This window comes from Marmota monax, unplaced genomic scaffold, assembly GCF_021218885.2.
Source record: "Marmota monax isolate L192 unplaced genomic scaffold, Marmota_monax_Labrador192_F-V1.1 WCK01_AAM20220418_F8-fsc00009, whole genome shotgun sequence".
NCBI lineage: Eukaryota > Metazoa > Chordata > Mammalia > Rodentia > Sciuridae > Marmota > Marmota monax.
Window position 1 is genome coordinate 26,821,939 of NW_026694710.1, and position 13,764 is coordinate 26,835,702.

Below are 13,764 nucleotides of genomic sequence, written 5' to 3' on the forward strand. Positions count from 1 at the left end.
CCAGGTCACCCCATCTGCAGCCGCTGGCCCAAGCTGTGGCCCAGGAGGGCCGGGGAGGCAGGAGTCACAGAGGAGGTGCCAGGAGAGGTCTTTATTGTCGGTGAGGCAGGCAGTGGGAAAGGACGGCTGTCCTGAGCTTCAGGAGGGCGCTGTAGGCCGCTTGGAAGGCCGTATCCGGTCACTGATCCAATCCACATAGTTGGCCACGCGGGTGTACACGCCTGGCTTGCCGCGCCCACAGCCATCGCCCCAGCTGATGATGCCATACAGGTAGGCCACCCCGTTCTTCTCACAGGCCAGGGGCCCACCTGAGTCACCCTGGGGCAGAGACGTGGCTGGGAGCTGGCTCGGGGACACCTAGCAGCAGCTCCACACCCCCACCCAAAGGCCCCCAGGAGTGTGAATCCAGGAAGTGTCTTCTGCTGGTGACAGAACTGCCCCAGAAGGCTGTCTGGCAGCATGGGGACGGAGAGCAAGGGCATTTCTGAGGAAGAGACCTCACATACAGGTCACCTCATTCCCAGGCCACCAGAGGGCCAGCTCTGCCAGTCCAGGGGAGCCCCCTCGCCACTGCCTCCTGCAGCCTGCCGGCTGCCCCTCACCTCCACCAGCAACACACTCTCAACCTGGCCACCCTCTCCTGCCCAGAAGCATTCCCCATGTGGGCATCTGCCTCTCCCACCACCTGAAATGCTCCCTGCTGCCCTCAAGGCCTGTGCAGTTCTCAGGACAAGGGCACCCACCCCACACACCAGGAACCATGTGTCCTGACAGCTTGGTACCATGTGTCCCTGCCCAGCCCCACCCCTCTCCACACCTAAGCCCTGCAAACCCAGAAGAGAGATCTGGCCTGGGGCTGCTTCCCCACCTAGGACCTGGCCTGCTGAGCAGTCCTTCCAAGATGGCCCTGTTGACGTGGAGCATGAACGGGATCAGGCCGCGGAGGGGGCAGACCTTAGCTACTGGTTAATGGCCTGAGCAATGAGCATGTCTGAGAGACATCTGGGCAAAGGGGCGTGGGTGGCCTCGGGCAACTGACATCCTGTGGCGCCCCTAGCCACTGGGCGAACCTGGGCTTTACTGGTGTGGCCTGAGGCCTCTTGTCATATGTTTGAGGACAGGGCTGTGAAGACACCTGCCCTCTCTAGAGGGGCCAGGCAGCCAGCCATCCTGGGGTGCTGGCCACCAGCCCAGTGGGTGTAAGTTCTGTCCCGGACCCCTCCAGCTCGGAGCTCCAAGGGGTAAGCAGGTCGACCAACCCCACGTGTCCAGTCCCACTGGGCAGCACGGCTCACCTGGCAAGCGTCGGCCTTGCAGTCGAAGTAGCCCGCGCAGAGCATGTTGGGGCTGATGTCGGCACCATGGACCTCGGGGCTGCGGCACTTGTGGTCAGGGACCAGGGGCACCAGTGCCTCCCGTAGAGAGCTGGAGTAGCTGCTCACATCTGCAGGGCACGGCGCTTTCAGCGTGGGCCAGCTCACTATGGCCGACCGCTGCTCCCCCGGGCTGGCTCTGGGGCAGTCCCCCACTCACTCTCATCCACATGGCCCCAGCCTGCGATCTGGCACTTTTGTCCAGGGGGGAAGGAGACACCAGGCTCGGGCAGGCAGATGGGCTGGACAAACTGGGAGCGGACCGCACAGCGCTCGCCCTTCTTCTTCAGCCGGATCAGGACTGAGCAGGAGAGAGGTCAGAGGTCAGCCTAGGAGGGGTCCAGGATGGACTGAGTCACAGGCCAGGCTCCCTCCAGCCCTGGAGGCCACAACAGGCACCCTGGCTGCCCTGCCCAGACCCCTCCTCCTCTGGCCCCCAGTGTCTGCCCGGCCAATGGCCCCTGCCCTGTCCTTGCTCTGGCTTGGCTGCACAGAGAACACCCACCCTGCTGCGCCGTGGAGCTCACCAAGGTCATGGTCACTGGGGTTGAACACCGAGTATAGGGAGTAGGGGATGTACTTCTCGATGCCAAACGTCTGGGTCACGTCTGTGGTGCGATTGAAGAAGTGCTGGCCCAGCACCACCGAGACGCTCTCCCTGGGGGGACTGTGTGGGGTTGGAGGTCCTGGTGGCCACACAGACCTGGACCTCTCCTCAGGCCACTTGGTCAGCACCCCCACCTGGAACTGGGCCCCGCTGGCCATGGCTGCTCAGCAATGGCTGAGGTGCGGCCCACAGCCCCAGGGAGAGGCCTGCAGTGGCCCTCGCTAGTCCACTGGACCGTGAGTTGGAGAGAGGAGTGGTGGGGTCGCAGCCACCCCAGGCCTGGGCCCGGGAGCCACAGGGCGCTGCGCTATCTCCAATAGCCCAGTGACACCCGCGGGCACCCAGGCCGATGTGCTGAGACTGCCCAGGTCGGTGGAGACCTGTCCTACTGAAGGCCCTGTCCCAGCTGGACCTGGCCTGTGGGGTCCCAGATATGCCCCTCGCCACTGGAGGACACAGAGCCCAGGCCCCATGTCAGCCCCCGACCGTCTGGGCCTCAGTTTTCCTCTTCAGGACAGGACCTGCACAGTCCCCCTGGACCCTGTTGGCAGGGGCACAAGGTGAGAAGGGGCCTGTCTGCTCCCTCCTGCCCTCCAGGCTGGGCGGTGGGACCTGGGCTTTCCTTCCCCGGTTGGTCAGCTTCCCTGGGTGGAAGGCAGGAGGGCTGCTGGGAGCCCAGAGTGGGCCAGAGCTTCTCCTGTCCGGCGGGATTCCCGGAGGCTCCAAGGTGTCTGGTCACTGCCCTGTCCCTACCAGCTGGGCGCCCCTCAAGCACCTTGGTGATAGGAGGAGGCAGTCGTTCCCCCCCTCCTCCCAACCCTGCCTGGAGCTGGGCTCGGGGGTCTACCCGGAGGTGCCTCTGCAGGAGCCTTCCACCCTGTCCCAGGGCCTCCCAAAACCCCGGGGTCTCTGGAGCCTCAGAGCTCAGCACGAGGCCAAGCGCCGAGTCCCAGTGAGGCGGCAGGGACAGGTGGGAAGGCCCACGGAGGCCCAGGACGGGTGGCCTGGTGATGGCAGTAGGAGTGTGCAGGGTAGGGCCGGAATGGGATGGAGGCCAGCGTGGCGGTCCTGTGGTGGGCAGTGGGCGCGGGAGCAGTGAATGGCGGAGTGGGATGTGGGTGGGGGATGGGGGATGGCTGGGATTCGTGGCCCTGTGGGCTGGGCTCAGGGCCAGGGCCACTCACCTACTGGAGAAGCAGTGGGCAGCAGACACAACCCAGCAGGTGTGGATGAGGCTCCCAGCACAGAAGCTGCCCCCTATGTAGATGGCAGCCAGCCAGGGGTGGGAGCCAGGCAGGGAGGAGGAGCCGCCCACGATCCGTGGCCTCAGGAATGTCCTCTTCTTGTGCCTCTTGCCACAGGTTGGGCGTCCAGCCGGGGCTGGCTCTGGCAGGGTCACCAGGACCTCAGGGGGCGGGGGCTGGACTCTGACCAAGGATTCTGGAGCAGAGGTCACCAGGTCACCTCCATAGGGTTCTCCAGGGCAGGGAGGGCCTCCTCAGCCCACCCCTGCTCTGGGCATGGGCCCCCTCTGAGCCTCAGTCTCCTCCCCTAGGATGGGAGAACACCGCCCAGAGGATCTGCCACAGAGTGGCCAGCACCCTCGGGTGCTCCTGTCTCCCCTGCAGCCTGGGACACCACCACCGACCCCAGGAGAGCCAGAGACCCCAGAGGGCAGTCCTGGGGCATGGGGCCACTGGGAGCCGCCCCCAGGGTCAACCTGTCCCCTGACCTCAGGGCCTCAGGCAGCACCACCCACTGTGCCCTGCACCCTCGCACCACAGGAGGCCAGGCGGCAATACTCCCAGGAGAGCGCGCTGTCCTTCACCACGTAGCACCACGGCCTCTCATCCTTGTCCGGGTTCCTGCAGGGGACAGGAGGCACACTGCCACTCAGAGAGGGCTGGGATAAGGGAACCCTTGGGAACCCAGGCCGGGGGCGCCTCACACCCAGAGCAACGGTGCTTGCTCCGCAGACTCCAGCCAGAGCGTCTCTGCCCAGCCTCCTGAGGGCAGGCTTCTGGGCAGAGGCTATCAGGCCATCTGGGCAGTGCTGGTCCCAGCTGGGTCCTGGGAGCCACCCACCCACTCAGAGCAAGGTGCCTGTGGTGGCCACCGGGTGCTGACCGGCAGTAGGCGTGGGGGCCCAGGCCTAGCAGGGCGGCAGCGCCCACCGAGTCCACGTGCAGCTCCTGGTACAGCAAGTCGGAGTTCCAGGCCAGGCAGCCCAGGCCCGAGGCCGCAGTGCTGGCCACGCCACGGTACTCAGTGCCATTCCCCAGAAAGCAGCGCTCTGTGGGCACTGAGAGCACAGCAGGTGTGGATGAGGCTCCCACACAGGACAGGTGTGAAGCCACCCACAGCGGGGCCTCCCTGACACCACCCCAGGCTTGCTCCCAGGGCAGAGGGCCAAACCCACTCACCAATGTTGCAGAGCCTCCCAGCATAGCCTGGCGGGCAGGCGCAGACGCTGGTCCCGGTGCCCAGGATCAGGTGGCAGGTACCTCCGTTCAGGCATGGGCTGCTCAGGCAAGCTGCAGAAGGGCCCAGAAGCTAGGCCCAGCCTTGAGCTCCTGCAGGGGCCAGGGCCCGGGTCCTTCCTGTGCCCTTGGTGCTGGGTGGCCTTGGGCAAGTCCCTTCTGCTTGGGTGGGGAAGGAAGGCCTGTCGGGGGCTCAGGGACGTGGCTGACCCTCACCGTGGGGCCCAGGCCTGCCCGGAGCTGGCCACGGTGTACCTGTGTGGTGGGCATCTTCGCACCGGGCCTGGCCGCCCACGCAGTCACACTGCTCCACGTGGCCCTGGTGCACGCGGGCCCAGCGGTCACCCACCTCCAGGTACTCATAGCGGGTCTCATCGAAGCACTTCCCTGGGGGCCACACAGTGAGCCCCTACTCCCTGCACCACAGCCCAGGCAGGACCCCACCCTGGGCCCCCCAACCACTCTCCACCCTCCCTGGTTGGCTCCAGGCCCATGGCCCCCATGGCCCCCTGGCCCCCGGGCCCCCGGGCCCCCAGGGCCTACTCACCGATGTTGCAGTTCTTGCCAGTGAAGGCCAGGGGGCAGGTGCAATGATAGGACACGGGGTCTTGGGTGCTGGAGCACGTGCCCCCATTGAGGCAAGGCCCGGAGGCACAGGGGTCAAGGGCAGCTATCATCCAGCAAGAGAGGTTGTGATGGGGGCAAGAGTCCTCGGGGTCCCTCTGTGACTCTGCTGCTTGCCAAGGGCCTCCATGGGCCCCCACTTCCAGCTGCTCCCTCTGGGTCCTGAGGGTACAGGTCCCCAGGGGGGCACACAGGCCTCCCTTTTCTCCCCAGCCCTCTACCTGGCACCTGGGCAAGGTGCCCCATGGCTCTGCAAGTGGCATCCTAGAAGCTGGCACCAACACTGTCAGGCAGCGCGGTCCCCTGCCATGTCCCCAGAGATTCACGAGCCCCAGACCTCCAGCCTCACGCCCTGGGCCACCTGGCCCCACCCTGCGTCTGTCCAGGGCTTGTCTGTGGCCAGAGGCTGGCCTTTGCCATGAGAGGGCGCCCCAGCCCCAGAGAGGACGAAGCCCTATCTGAAAAGGTGCCCACACTGGACCCAGGGCGGCTGGCTCCTTGGCTGGCAGCCATCTCCAGGGTCAAATTGCAGCCGCTCCTCCACACGAGGCAGGACCCCTGCCCAGCTCAGCTGTCTCCCTTGGTCCTACCCCCGCTCAGCACTGGGACCCTGGCACCCCCAGCTCACACACCCCACCTCAGCCCCTCCTAGCTGGGGTCAGGCTGTCGCACCCCACAGCCTGCACCCACCTGGGTCCTCCAGAGGCAGGACAACCTCCACACAGTAGCCCCAGGCCCTGTCCCGGTCATAGTTGTGAGTGGTCGCACACCTGGGAAGCAATGCTGGGGGTCAGTGGGTCCAGGCCACAGGCCCACCCCTCCCGGCCCTGCCTGGAGCTCCAGCCACTCTTCTTCAGCGTGCCAGACCCGGGGGGCCTCAGCCCCCGCCCCACCTGGGACCCACCACTTCCTGCGGGCGCTTCCCTCCAGGGTGCAGGAGTGCAGCATCCGGCCTCCATAGCGGAAGGGGAACCTGCAGGGCTGCCCGGCCTCGGTAAGCACTGCAGGGGCGGCAGGCCAGGGCTCCAGTCCTCGCCGCAGGGCTCCCCACCCCAGCCCACCCATGCCCACAACCACCAGGTGCCGTGGGAAGCTTCCTCTCCCGACCCACCTTGGCTCCCTGGGCCACTGCGGGAGGGAGCCACCCTGGTTGGGGACTGGAGCTCCCCACCTTGGGGTCCCTCTGCCTCCACCTCTGCCTCTGGAGCACTTGTTGCTGGGATCTTGGGGGTCACAGAGGTCACAGGGATCATGGGGCCCCCAAGGGGGGCTGTGGCATTAGGTTCTGGGGGTTCTGTGCCATCCTAGGAGGAACCAGAAACCAGGAGGGTGTAGGGGGAATCCCAGTCCTGAGACTGCTTTGTGCTGGGAAGCGAAGTGGAGTAGGGTCTGGGGCCCCGGGACACTGAAGTCTCTTCCGGGCCTGTGTCCTCCCCATCCTGGACTCAAGCTACAGCCCAGCCCAGGTATACCGCCCCTCAGGGTTGAACCCTGGTCAGTTCTAGGGAGGACAGGAGCAGCCGGAGCCCCTCAGAGGCCCCTCGCTCCCCACCTCAAACACTGGGACCTACCGAGGCCGGGGAAGGGGCCGAGACTCACTGGGGCCCAGGCCACACAGGGACCCCCAGCTCCAGGACAGCACAGCAAGCTCAGGGACCCAGTGCCCCAGGCTAGTCCAGCTCCACCTCAGCCCTGAAGGCCGACTCTCACCCCCCAGTCCCCTGGGCCCCAGCCCATTCCCCCTGCCCGGGGAGCCGTCCCTCTGTCTGAAGCCCAGTAGCCTGGGGTGCCACAGGGAGCCCTTGGCCACACTGCCTGGGAGCAGCGGTGCTCACCCCTCTGGCCTGGGGCTGGGTCCCCCGAGGAAGCAGCAGCAGCAACAGCAGCAGCAGGAAGGCACACAGCCCAGGTGGGGGGCAGGGGCTGGGGACCCAGGCCCAGCGCCCCATGGCTCCTCCTGAGTTGGCGAGAGGGGCAGCGGGAGGCGGGAGCGAATCGGTCAGCGCGGGTGGGGTCAAGGCCATGTGGGAATGATTAACCCTGGCTACCTCCCATGTGCTGGCACTGGAGACGGAGCTCTGTCCCCACCTCCACCCTGCCACCAACTCCCCTGCCTTTGCCTAGGCTGCCCCACCAGCCTCAGCCTGTACTTAAGATCCCTTCCAAGAAGCATTCCCCAGACAGGCAGGTGGCGCTGTGGGACTCCCTGGCCAGCGCTGGGCCAAAACTGCGGGGGGCTGGCCTCTCCTGTTGGTGAACTCTTCATGAGCTTTGAGGGTCCAGGGCCGTGGCCAGCCACACACAGCCCGAGGGACCTGCACCCTCTCCCCACACCACAAAAGAGGTACGGAGGGTGGGCCATACACCCTGCTGCGTATTGCAAACAGTGACCCCAGAACAGGTCTCTCCTGCCCCCTCCTGGACAGAGTAGGCACTTCCTCCAGCCCCTGGGCTGCTTGCAAGGCTGTCTCTGGGCCCAGCACAGCCCTTCAGGCCTGGGCCAGGCACCAGGGGTCCCGGGACAAGGCGGAGGGGCCCTGCCCCACAAGCGCGTGACTAAGGGCTGAGGGCAGAGCTGCCTCTGGAACCTCTTCTGAAGTTTCTGAGCAGCCAGCAAGGTGCCTGCAGTTCCCCACAGGTCAGAGGTTCCGCTGGCAGAAGGATGGCAGGAAGGCAGACTCCCCCCTGGGCCTGGGGTTGGCCTGGCGCTGAAATTGTCTGACGGTCCACCCCAAGCCCCACGCTCTCCGAGCCTCCATTTTCCCATCTGTGCCGAGGGAAGAACGAACACTGGTGAGACCCAGCCTGGCACAGTGGATGGGGGACAGCAAGTGCCAGGCTCTCGCCTTCTATTCTGATGCCTCCCCTGGACCCCTGCCCAGAGTGCTGTCCACTGGGAGCCACTCCCTGGAAACACCCAGAACCACTCAAGAGGCCTTGCTGGGAGCTCTCAGGCGCCGGTACAATCGCCCAGCTCTGGCATGGTGTGCAGGACGGGCCTCGGGGCTCCCACTGAGCGACCCGGGTCCAGGGCACTGCGCCTCTCGGATTTGCTGACTCCTCCCTGTGGCTGGCCCTCCCTCCTCCCTGGGCTCCTGCCACACAGGGTCTCGATTCCGACCAGACTCACTGCGGCCTTGGCCTCCCCATTTGCCCGGCACTGTCCAGCCTCCTCTGCAGGCAGGCGTCAGCTCAGCTGGCTCCCCACAGCCCTCTCTGGGCACCCTCCAAGTGCATCTAAGGGCAGGAGACTGGGCCTGCAGCTACAGGGTCCCTGCTGTGCCATGGTGGGGGCAGTGCCAAGAAAGGGACCTCAGTGGTCAGCTGAGCACAGCTCCCACAAGAGCCCTGGCTCCACCAGCAGTCACCCTAAAGAGGGGAGGGAGGGACAGACACAAAAGACCCTGGATCGGGCAGTGGGGCACGCAGAGGGCAGGGAACTTGATGTGGGAAGGCTGCCCCTCAGTGCCACAGGCTCCACCTGGAGCCCGAGGTGACCTCTGTTCTCTGCACATCAGAGGGCAGGAGGGCCTTCTGCTCCTCACTGCCAGGCACCGTCTTCTGGGGCCCTCTGTCACCTCCTAGACATCTCCTGCGTACGCTTCTGGAGTCCCACAGGAACGAGGGCTCCCCGAGCTCAGCACCTCTGTCCCCAGCACTCAGCATGAAGCCGACACGTGGCAGGTCTTCAAAATGCTTTATTGGGAAGAGTCTGAGGCAGAGGGCAGCACGGGGCTGGTGGCAGGTGTCTGAGGCCAGGCCCTGCGACGAGGTGGTCCCGCCTTCTCCCCGTTTGGCTCCTGAGGGTGTAGTGGCTGAGGGGCACACGCTCCAGGTGCCCCTGAGAGGTCCTGGGCCGGGTGGTGTCCACGTGTGTGGAGGTCAGGGCAGGGTAGCTTGCACGGGACCAGGAGCAGCTTCAGACATAGGTGGCCCGGTGTGTGCTAGCCGGGGGCTTGGCCGGCTCACCTGGGACGGGGCTCAGGCCAGGGCGTCCTGACATCAGGGGCCCACCAACCCTCGCCCCCAGCACGTCACCGCCTAGCCTGGCCGCCACACCAGTGACGAGGTCCACATCGATGGTCCTGTTGACCGGGAGGCCTCGGCTGCCACGGGCCCTGCCTCCTGTCACAGGGAGGAGAGAGGCTGTCACCTGCCTGGACCAGCCCTAGGCTTTCAGGACTTGCCGATGGCCCTGCACAGACACAGATCCCCTCAGAGCCACCCCAGGGGCAGGGGACCTCCAATCATGGGCCTCTGGGCCAGGGGCAGGAGCTAACTATCCCCAGTGCCAGGTTGGTCTGCAGGTGCCACCTGCCGGCACTCTGTCCCCAGCCTCGACACCCACAGGCCCTGCTGACAGTGAGGTTGGTGCCCTTGCAGACAGCACTGTGCAGAGCAGCCGGCCAAGAAGCCATGACCATGAGGCTGGTCTGGAGTGAGGCCCCAGTGCTGCGGGGACCCTGGGCAGTCCTTGCCATGGCCTCCCGTCTGTCACAGGACTTTCCAACACCTGTACCCCACCCTCGTCTGTGCCAGGCCACATGGGGCCCTTTCCTGCAGTCTGCACCCCTGCACCCTGCCCATGTTGCTGGGTGGCCATGGTTTGCTCTGCCTTGGGCACCTTCCATGGCGCCACCTCATTCTCGCGGTGTGCTTGATGCCCTCCTTGCCACACTGCCTGCTACCAGGGCTGTAAGTGGGGAGAGGTGAAAACACCAATGTGGGCTGCTGTGGCAGAAAGGGCTCCGGGATGACACAGAGGTGGCCGTGCCCTGGGTCTAATCAACCTCTTGCAGCAGAGTGGGAAAGTTGTGTCCACGAGAAGCCCCCGAACTGCCTTGCCTGCCCGATCACACCCCCCAGACTCACACCCGCCAGCCTCCCTCACCCCTCTGCAGCTCAGGACAGGGCCAGGCCACCTACTGAGGTCCCTGTTACCTTGCCTTAGCTGTCTACTCCCACCTGGGGCCTGTCCTTAGGGCTTGCTCTCAGGGTGGGGAGGCCAGGGCCATCTCCACCCATGGGCCTCACAGTGCAGTGCAGGAACTCTCGAGGCAGCTCACAGGCCAGGGTGGAGCAGGGCCTCGGCCTGCTTCCAGCTGTCCCCCACCTGGCCATCTGGGTGTCGACTGGCCTGGCTGCCTTGGGCCAGCTGCACCGCCACAGACGCCTCTGGTCCTGAGTGGCCTCGACCATTCCCAGTGCCTCCAGCCGCCTGTCCGTTCCCCCACCCTGCCCTCTGCCACATGATCATCCCTTCCGTGCTGAGGCCCCTCTTTCAGGCTGCTCAGCAAAGTGGGTCCCAGTCTGGCTCCTACCCCAACCCCTGCAGGCCCTGGCTAGGCCCACCTCCTGCCAGCCACCTCACCCTGGGGCTACTCTTTGGCATCTGGCTGTCCCTCAAGGATGGAGACGTGATCATTCCAGGGTGGGTCCCCAGGCAAGTGGACACGGTGTTCATGGAGTGTGACTCAGTTTGAGATTGGCATCAGCTCCCTGCACTGAGCACCCTAGAAGGCGGGCAGGGGGGCGCTGCATGGGGTGGGGCCCAGGAAGTCCCAGCGACCCTCTCCTCATCTAAGGGGGGAGGCTCCTGCCCACAGGTGAGCCCTTGGGAGCCCTCCCCAGTTCCAGGGTCTGTACTGGCAGGTTGCTCCACACCCCTGCACCCCACCTCACCCTCAGCCCCAAGCTTTCTGAAGAAGCTTCCACATGGCCTCACAGAGCAAGTCCTGGCCTGTGGGCAGAGGGCGTGGTGTCCCTCTGAAGGTGCCCAACCAGTCCTCTCAGACAAGTGGAGGCAGCAGAAGAGCCTCGTCCTGGCCTCCACACGTGCCAGCACCAGCTCTCCCAAGGGAGGCATGGCAGAGACCAGAAGCTTCTCCCAGCCAGCCCCATAAACACTCCATTAGGGCCAGCTGGGACCCAGCCTTGCCCCACCTGTCCCCTGCTTGCCCCCAGGATCTAAATGCCGGGTTATAGGGTCAGGATGGGCATGGCATTTGCCTAGAGTACTGCTGGGCTCTGAGAGGGCCTGGTCCCCACACAAAGCAGGAGGCCAGCTCTCCCCTTCATGCCCACCTGGAAGACAGGCCCTCCACCCCAGGGCAGTCCTTGTGCTAGAATGGGAGGACACCTGTCGGCAAGGACAGGAGCTTCTGCAGGACGGAGGAAGTGCGCACAAGGAGTGGCAGCCATAGCTTGCCCACCTAAGCAGTAGCAGCCCCTGCCTGACTCAGCCACCAGCCGGTGCCAGGGCCTGCTGGCTGCTGGGCTCCTTAGTGCTCCCAGGCAGGCACAACAGGACCCCGTGAGGCTTGAGGGGCCACTTGCAGCTGGCTACGTCCAAAGTGGCCTTGCCTGCTGGTGCCAATCCCTTCAGAACCTCTGCCCCACACTCCCAAAGCCCAGAGCAAGGCAGCTCTGCTGCCCATCCCACTGCCCCAGGCGACTCTCCCTTCCCCCAGACACTGCCCCCAGGACCTCTCCTCCTGCCTGCAGGCCACCTGCATGTCTCCCTGCCCTGAGCTGACCCAGCCTGTCGCTGCTACTCAGCTGCCCCAGGAGCCTAGAAGCGCCCCCACACACACACACCCTTGGGGCACCCTCTTCACCTGCCCAAGCACACCCGCACGTGGGCTGCCTGTGGCTCTGGGCTGTACCTGGGCTGGCAGAGCTCAAGTACCCCTGCCCCAGCCCAGTGCTCCTGGCCCACAGCTGGGCCCTCACAGGAGCAGCAGACAGCAGGGCCAGGCAGGCTTGGGGTGTAGGCTGAGCCCTCCACCCGCCAGGTTCTCCCAGGGGTCCCGCTCTGCTGCCCATCCCACTGCCCCAGGGGGCTCTCCCTTCCCCCAGACAGTGCCGCCAACTCTGCCACCATGCTCCCAATCATCTGCACAGACTAGTCCTGACACCTCCTCGGTCCCAAGTATCTCCATCAGCCAAAAAGGGACAGGAGGCCTTGGGCATGGCTGAAGAAGCTCATGAGAATAGAGGGAGGAAGGGCCAGCAGAGGGAGCCAGAGGCTAGGGTCCCTCCCATGGCAACCCATCCACTGAGGCCTGCCAGATCCTGCAGTCCCCATGGGAGAGAGTGGCCACTAAATCCCTACTCTGGCTCAGGACTTCCAAGCTCTCTGCATGCCTCCACAGAGGCCCAGCCCAGGATGGTGACAGTGACAGTGGGCTGGGTTAGAGCTGCTCACTCAGCAAACTTGCAGGGCAGATCCACAGCTGCACGTGAGCTTGCAGCTAGAGGGTGTGGTGGACAGGGCTGGGGGGGGCAGCTGAGGGGGCACCCAGCAAACCCACACTGGGGAGGGGCTACAGACAGGAGCCACCGGGGGAGGGGGAGGAGGAGGGCAGGTTTCAGGGTTGGGAAGAGCTTATTCCGGAGAGCACGTGGGGTGGGACAGGTGGCTTTGTGGGCCACTCACAGATTTGGGTCTTTCCCTTTGGGATCATCCTGGACGTCTGAAGGGCAGGTGGAGGAGATGTGGTGGGAGCAGCTAGGGACCAGGTTGTCACAACCCAGGCCAGGGGCTGGGGACAGTGGATGGGCCAGTTGGTCAGCCCTAAGAATCAATGGGGAAGCCCCTGGAATGGGCAGGAGGCCTGGCCATGGCTGAAGAAGCTCATGAGAATAGAGGGAGGAAGGGCCAGCAGACCCTGGGCCCAGAGTCCTGTGGCAGCCACTGGGCAGAGTTCAGGTACAGGAAGTGCTTTGGCAGACTGGTAGATGGCCGCCTCTTCCACTGAAGACCAGTGGCAGCTCGGGAGGGTGAGGTCTGAGCTGTGTTGTGGCTGTCAGGGGCCACCAGCCCCTCTTGAGACACAACGCCTGGGGACAGTGGCTGGACAGGGCCTCCCTCAGAAGTTCCGGACAAAGCTGAGGCCAGGCAGGCCCGTCTCACGCGGGCCTCAGTAGGCCTGAAGCTGCGGCTGGGCCAGGGAGGTGTCTAGGCAGAGGCAAGGGGAGGGCAAAGAGGGACCCGGCCACACCTCCAGCCCCAGGATGAGGGCATGACCCCTGAACCTTGATCTTAGGCCTTAGTCCCTGCTGGGGGGTGAGTACCCACGTGGAGAGTCCTGGTGGGGAGCTTAGCCACAGGATCTCAGGGACATGACCTGGGGCCCTGCTGGGGCCCGAGGTGCTGGGAGAGAAGGGCAGGTGGGGTGGTGGCCATGAGGGGCCAGACCCCAAGGAGGTTGAACCTGGGAGCCGGGTGGGCTCCGGGGAAGAGGTGCCTCAGTGGGTCTGACTCAGCCTCCACCACCACAGACCTGCATCTCACTGGGTCAAAGTGCCTTGGGTCATAAGCCCAGAAAAGCTGGGCCACACAACCCAGCAGCCCCGGAGCATTTGCTGGAAACCAGGCAGACACTGATGGGAAGGTCGTGGGGTGGGGTAATCAGAGCAACAGTGGGGCTGGAGTGGGGCGCAGGCAACACAAGTGCCACAGTGCCACAGAAGCCAACGTGAACACCAAGAGCAAGGCAGCCTTCTGAGATTTGCCCAGCACTTGGCCTTCAACCCTCTGCTCCTGGCCCACACGCCCTCGTGAATGCCTCAACAAAGCTCTTCCATGCAGGACCCAAGACGGCTGATCAAGGCCGGGCCTCTAAGCAGGGGACACTCCTGGCTTTTCCCCACAGTGAGGTGACTCGGGTAATTTGGA

The 13,764-nt window shown here is 65.1% G+C and overlaps 2 protein-coding genes across 9 annotated transcripts in view; both read right to left on the minus strand.

Annotated features, from left to right (window-relative positions):
* Positions 1-76: 76 nt before the first annotated feature.
* Hgfac (HGF activator) lies at positions 77-7,085 on the minus strand. 6 transcript variants are annotated; one of them, XM_046423444.2, is made up of 14 exons: positions 6,920-7,084; positions 6,256-6,388; positions 5,989-6,085; positions 5,775-5,854; positions 5,008-5,130; positions 4,716-4,847; positions 4,404-4,514; positions 4,108-4,282; positions 3,760-3,845; positions 3,165-3,420; positions 1,901-2,040; positions 1,534-1,674; positions 1,296-1,444; positions 77-318 (listed from the first exon to the last, which is right to left on the minus strand). In XM_046423444.2, the coding sequence occupies exons 1-14, from the start codon at positions 7,031-7,033 to the stop codon at positions 139-141; spliced, it is 1,917 nt and encodes a 638-aa protein (XP_046279400.1). In that variant the 5' UTR covers positions 7,034-7,084; the 3' UTR covers positions 77-138. The 6 variants fall into 6 exon arrangements, with proteins under 6 accessions (XP_046279400.1, XP_058428430.1, XP_046279398.1 ...); XM_058572447.1 differs by having other exon boundaries at positions 3,165-3,444; positions 3,763-3,845; positions 6,196-6,388; XM_046423442.2 differs by having other exon boundaries at positions 6,196-6,388; positions 6,920-7,083.
* A 1,681-nt stretch (positions 7,086-8,766) lies between these two features.
* Positions 8,767-13,764, minus strand: part of Rgs12 (regulator of G protein signaling 12) — a 115,251-nt gene continuing 110,253 nt past the window's right edge. For all 3 annotated transcript variants that reach the window (XM_046423449.1, XM_046423450.2, XM_046423452.2), the window contains one exon: positions 8,767-9,209. In XM_046423449.1, the coding sequence (XP_046279405.1) occupies positions 9,004-9,209 (206 nt within the window). In that variant the 3' untranslated portion in view covers positions 8,767-9,003. The remainder of the gene's footprint in view (positions 9,210-13,764) is intronic.

Bases quoted from the DNA above. Each gene is read 5' to 3' on its own strand.
- Hgfac (XM_058572447.1), bottom strand. From the start codon at position 7,033: ATGGGGCGCTGGGCCTGGGTCCCCAGCCCCTGCCCCCCACCTGGGCTG. The intron at 4,283-4,403 runs GTGAGTGGGTTT...CTGTGCTCTCAG, and splicing joins TGGGAGGCTCTGCAACATTG to TGCCCACAGAGCGCTGCTTT. The intron at 1,675-1,900 runs GTGAGCTCCACG...TCTCCTGCTCAG, and splicing joins CCCCAGTGACCATGACCTTG to TCCTGATCCGGCTGAAGAAG.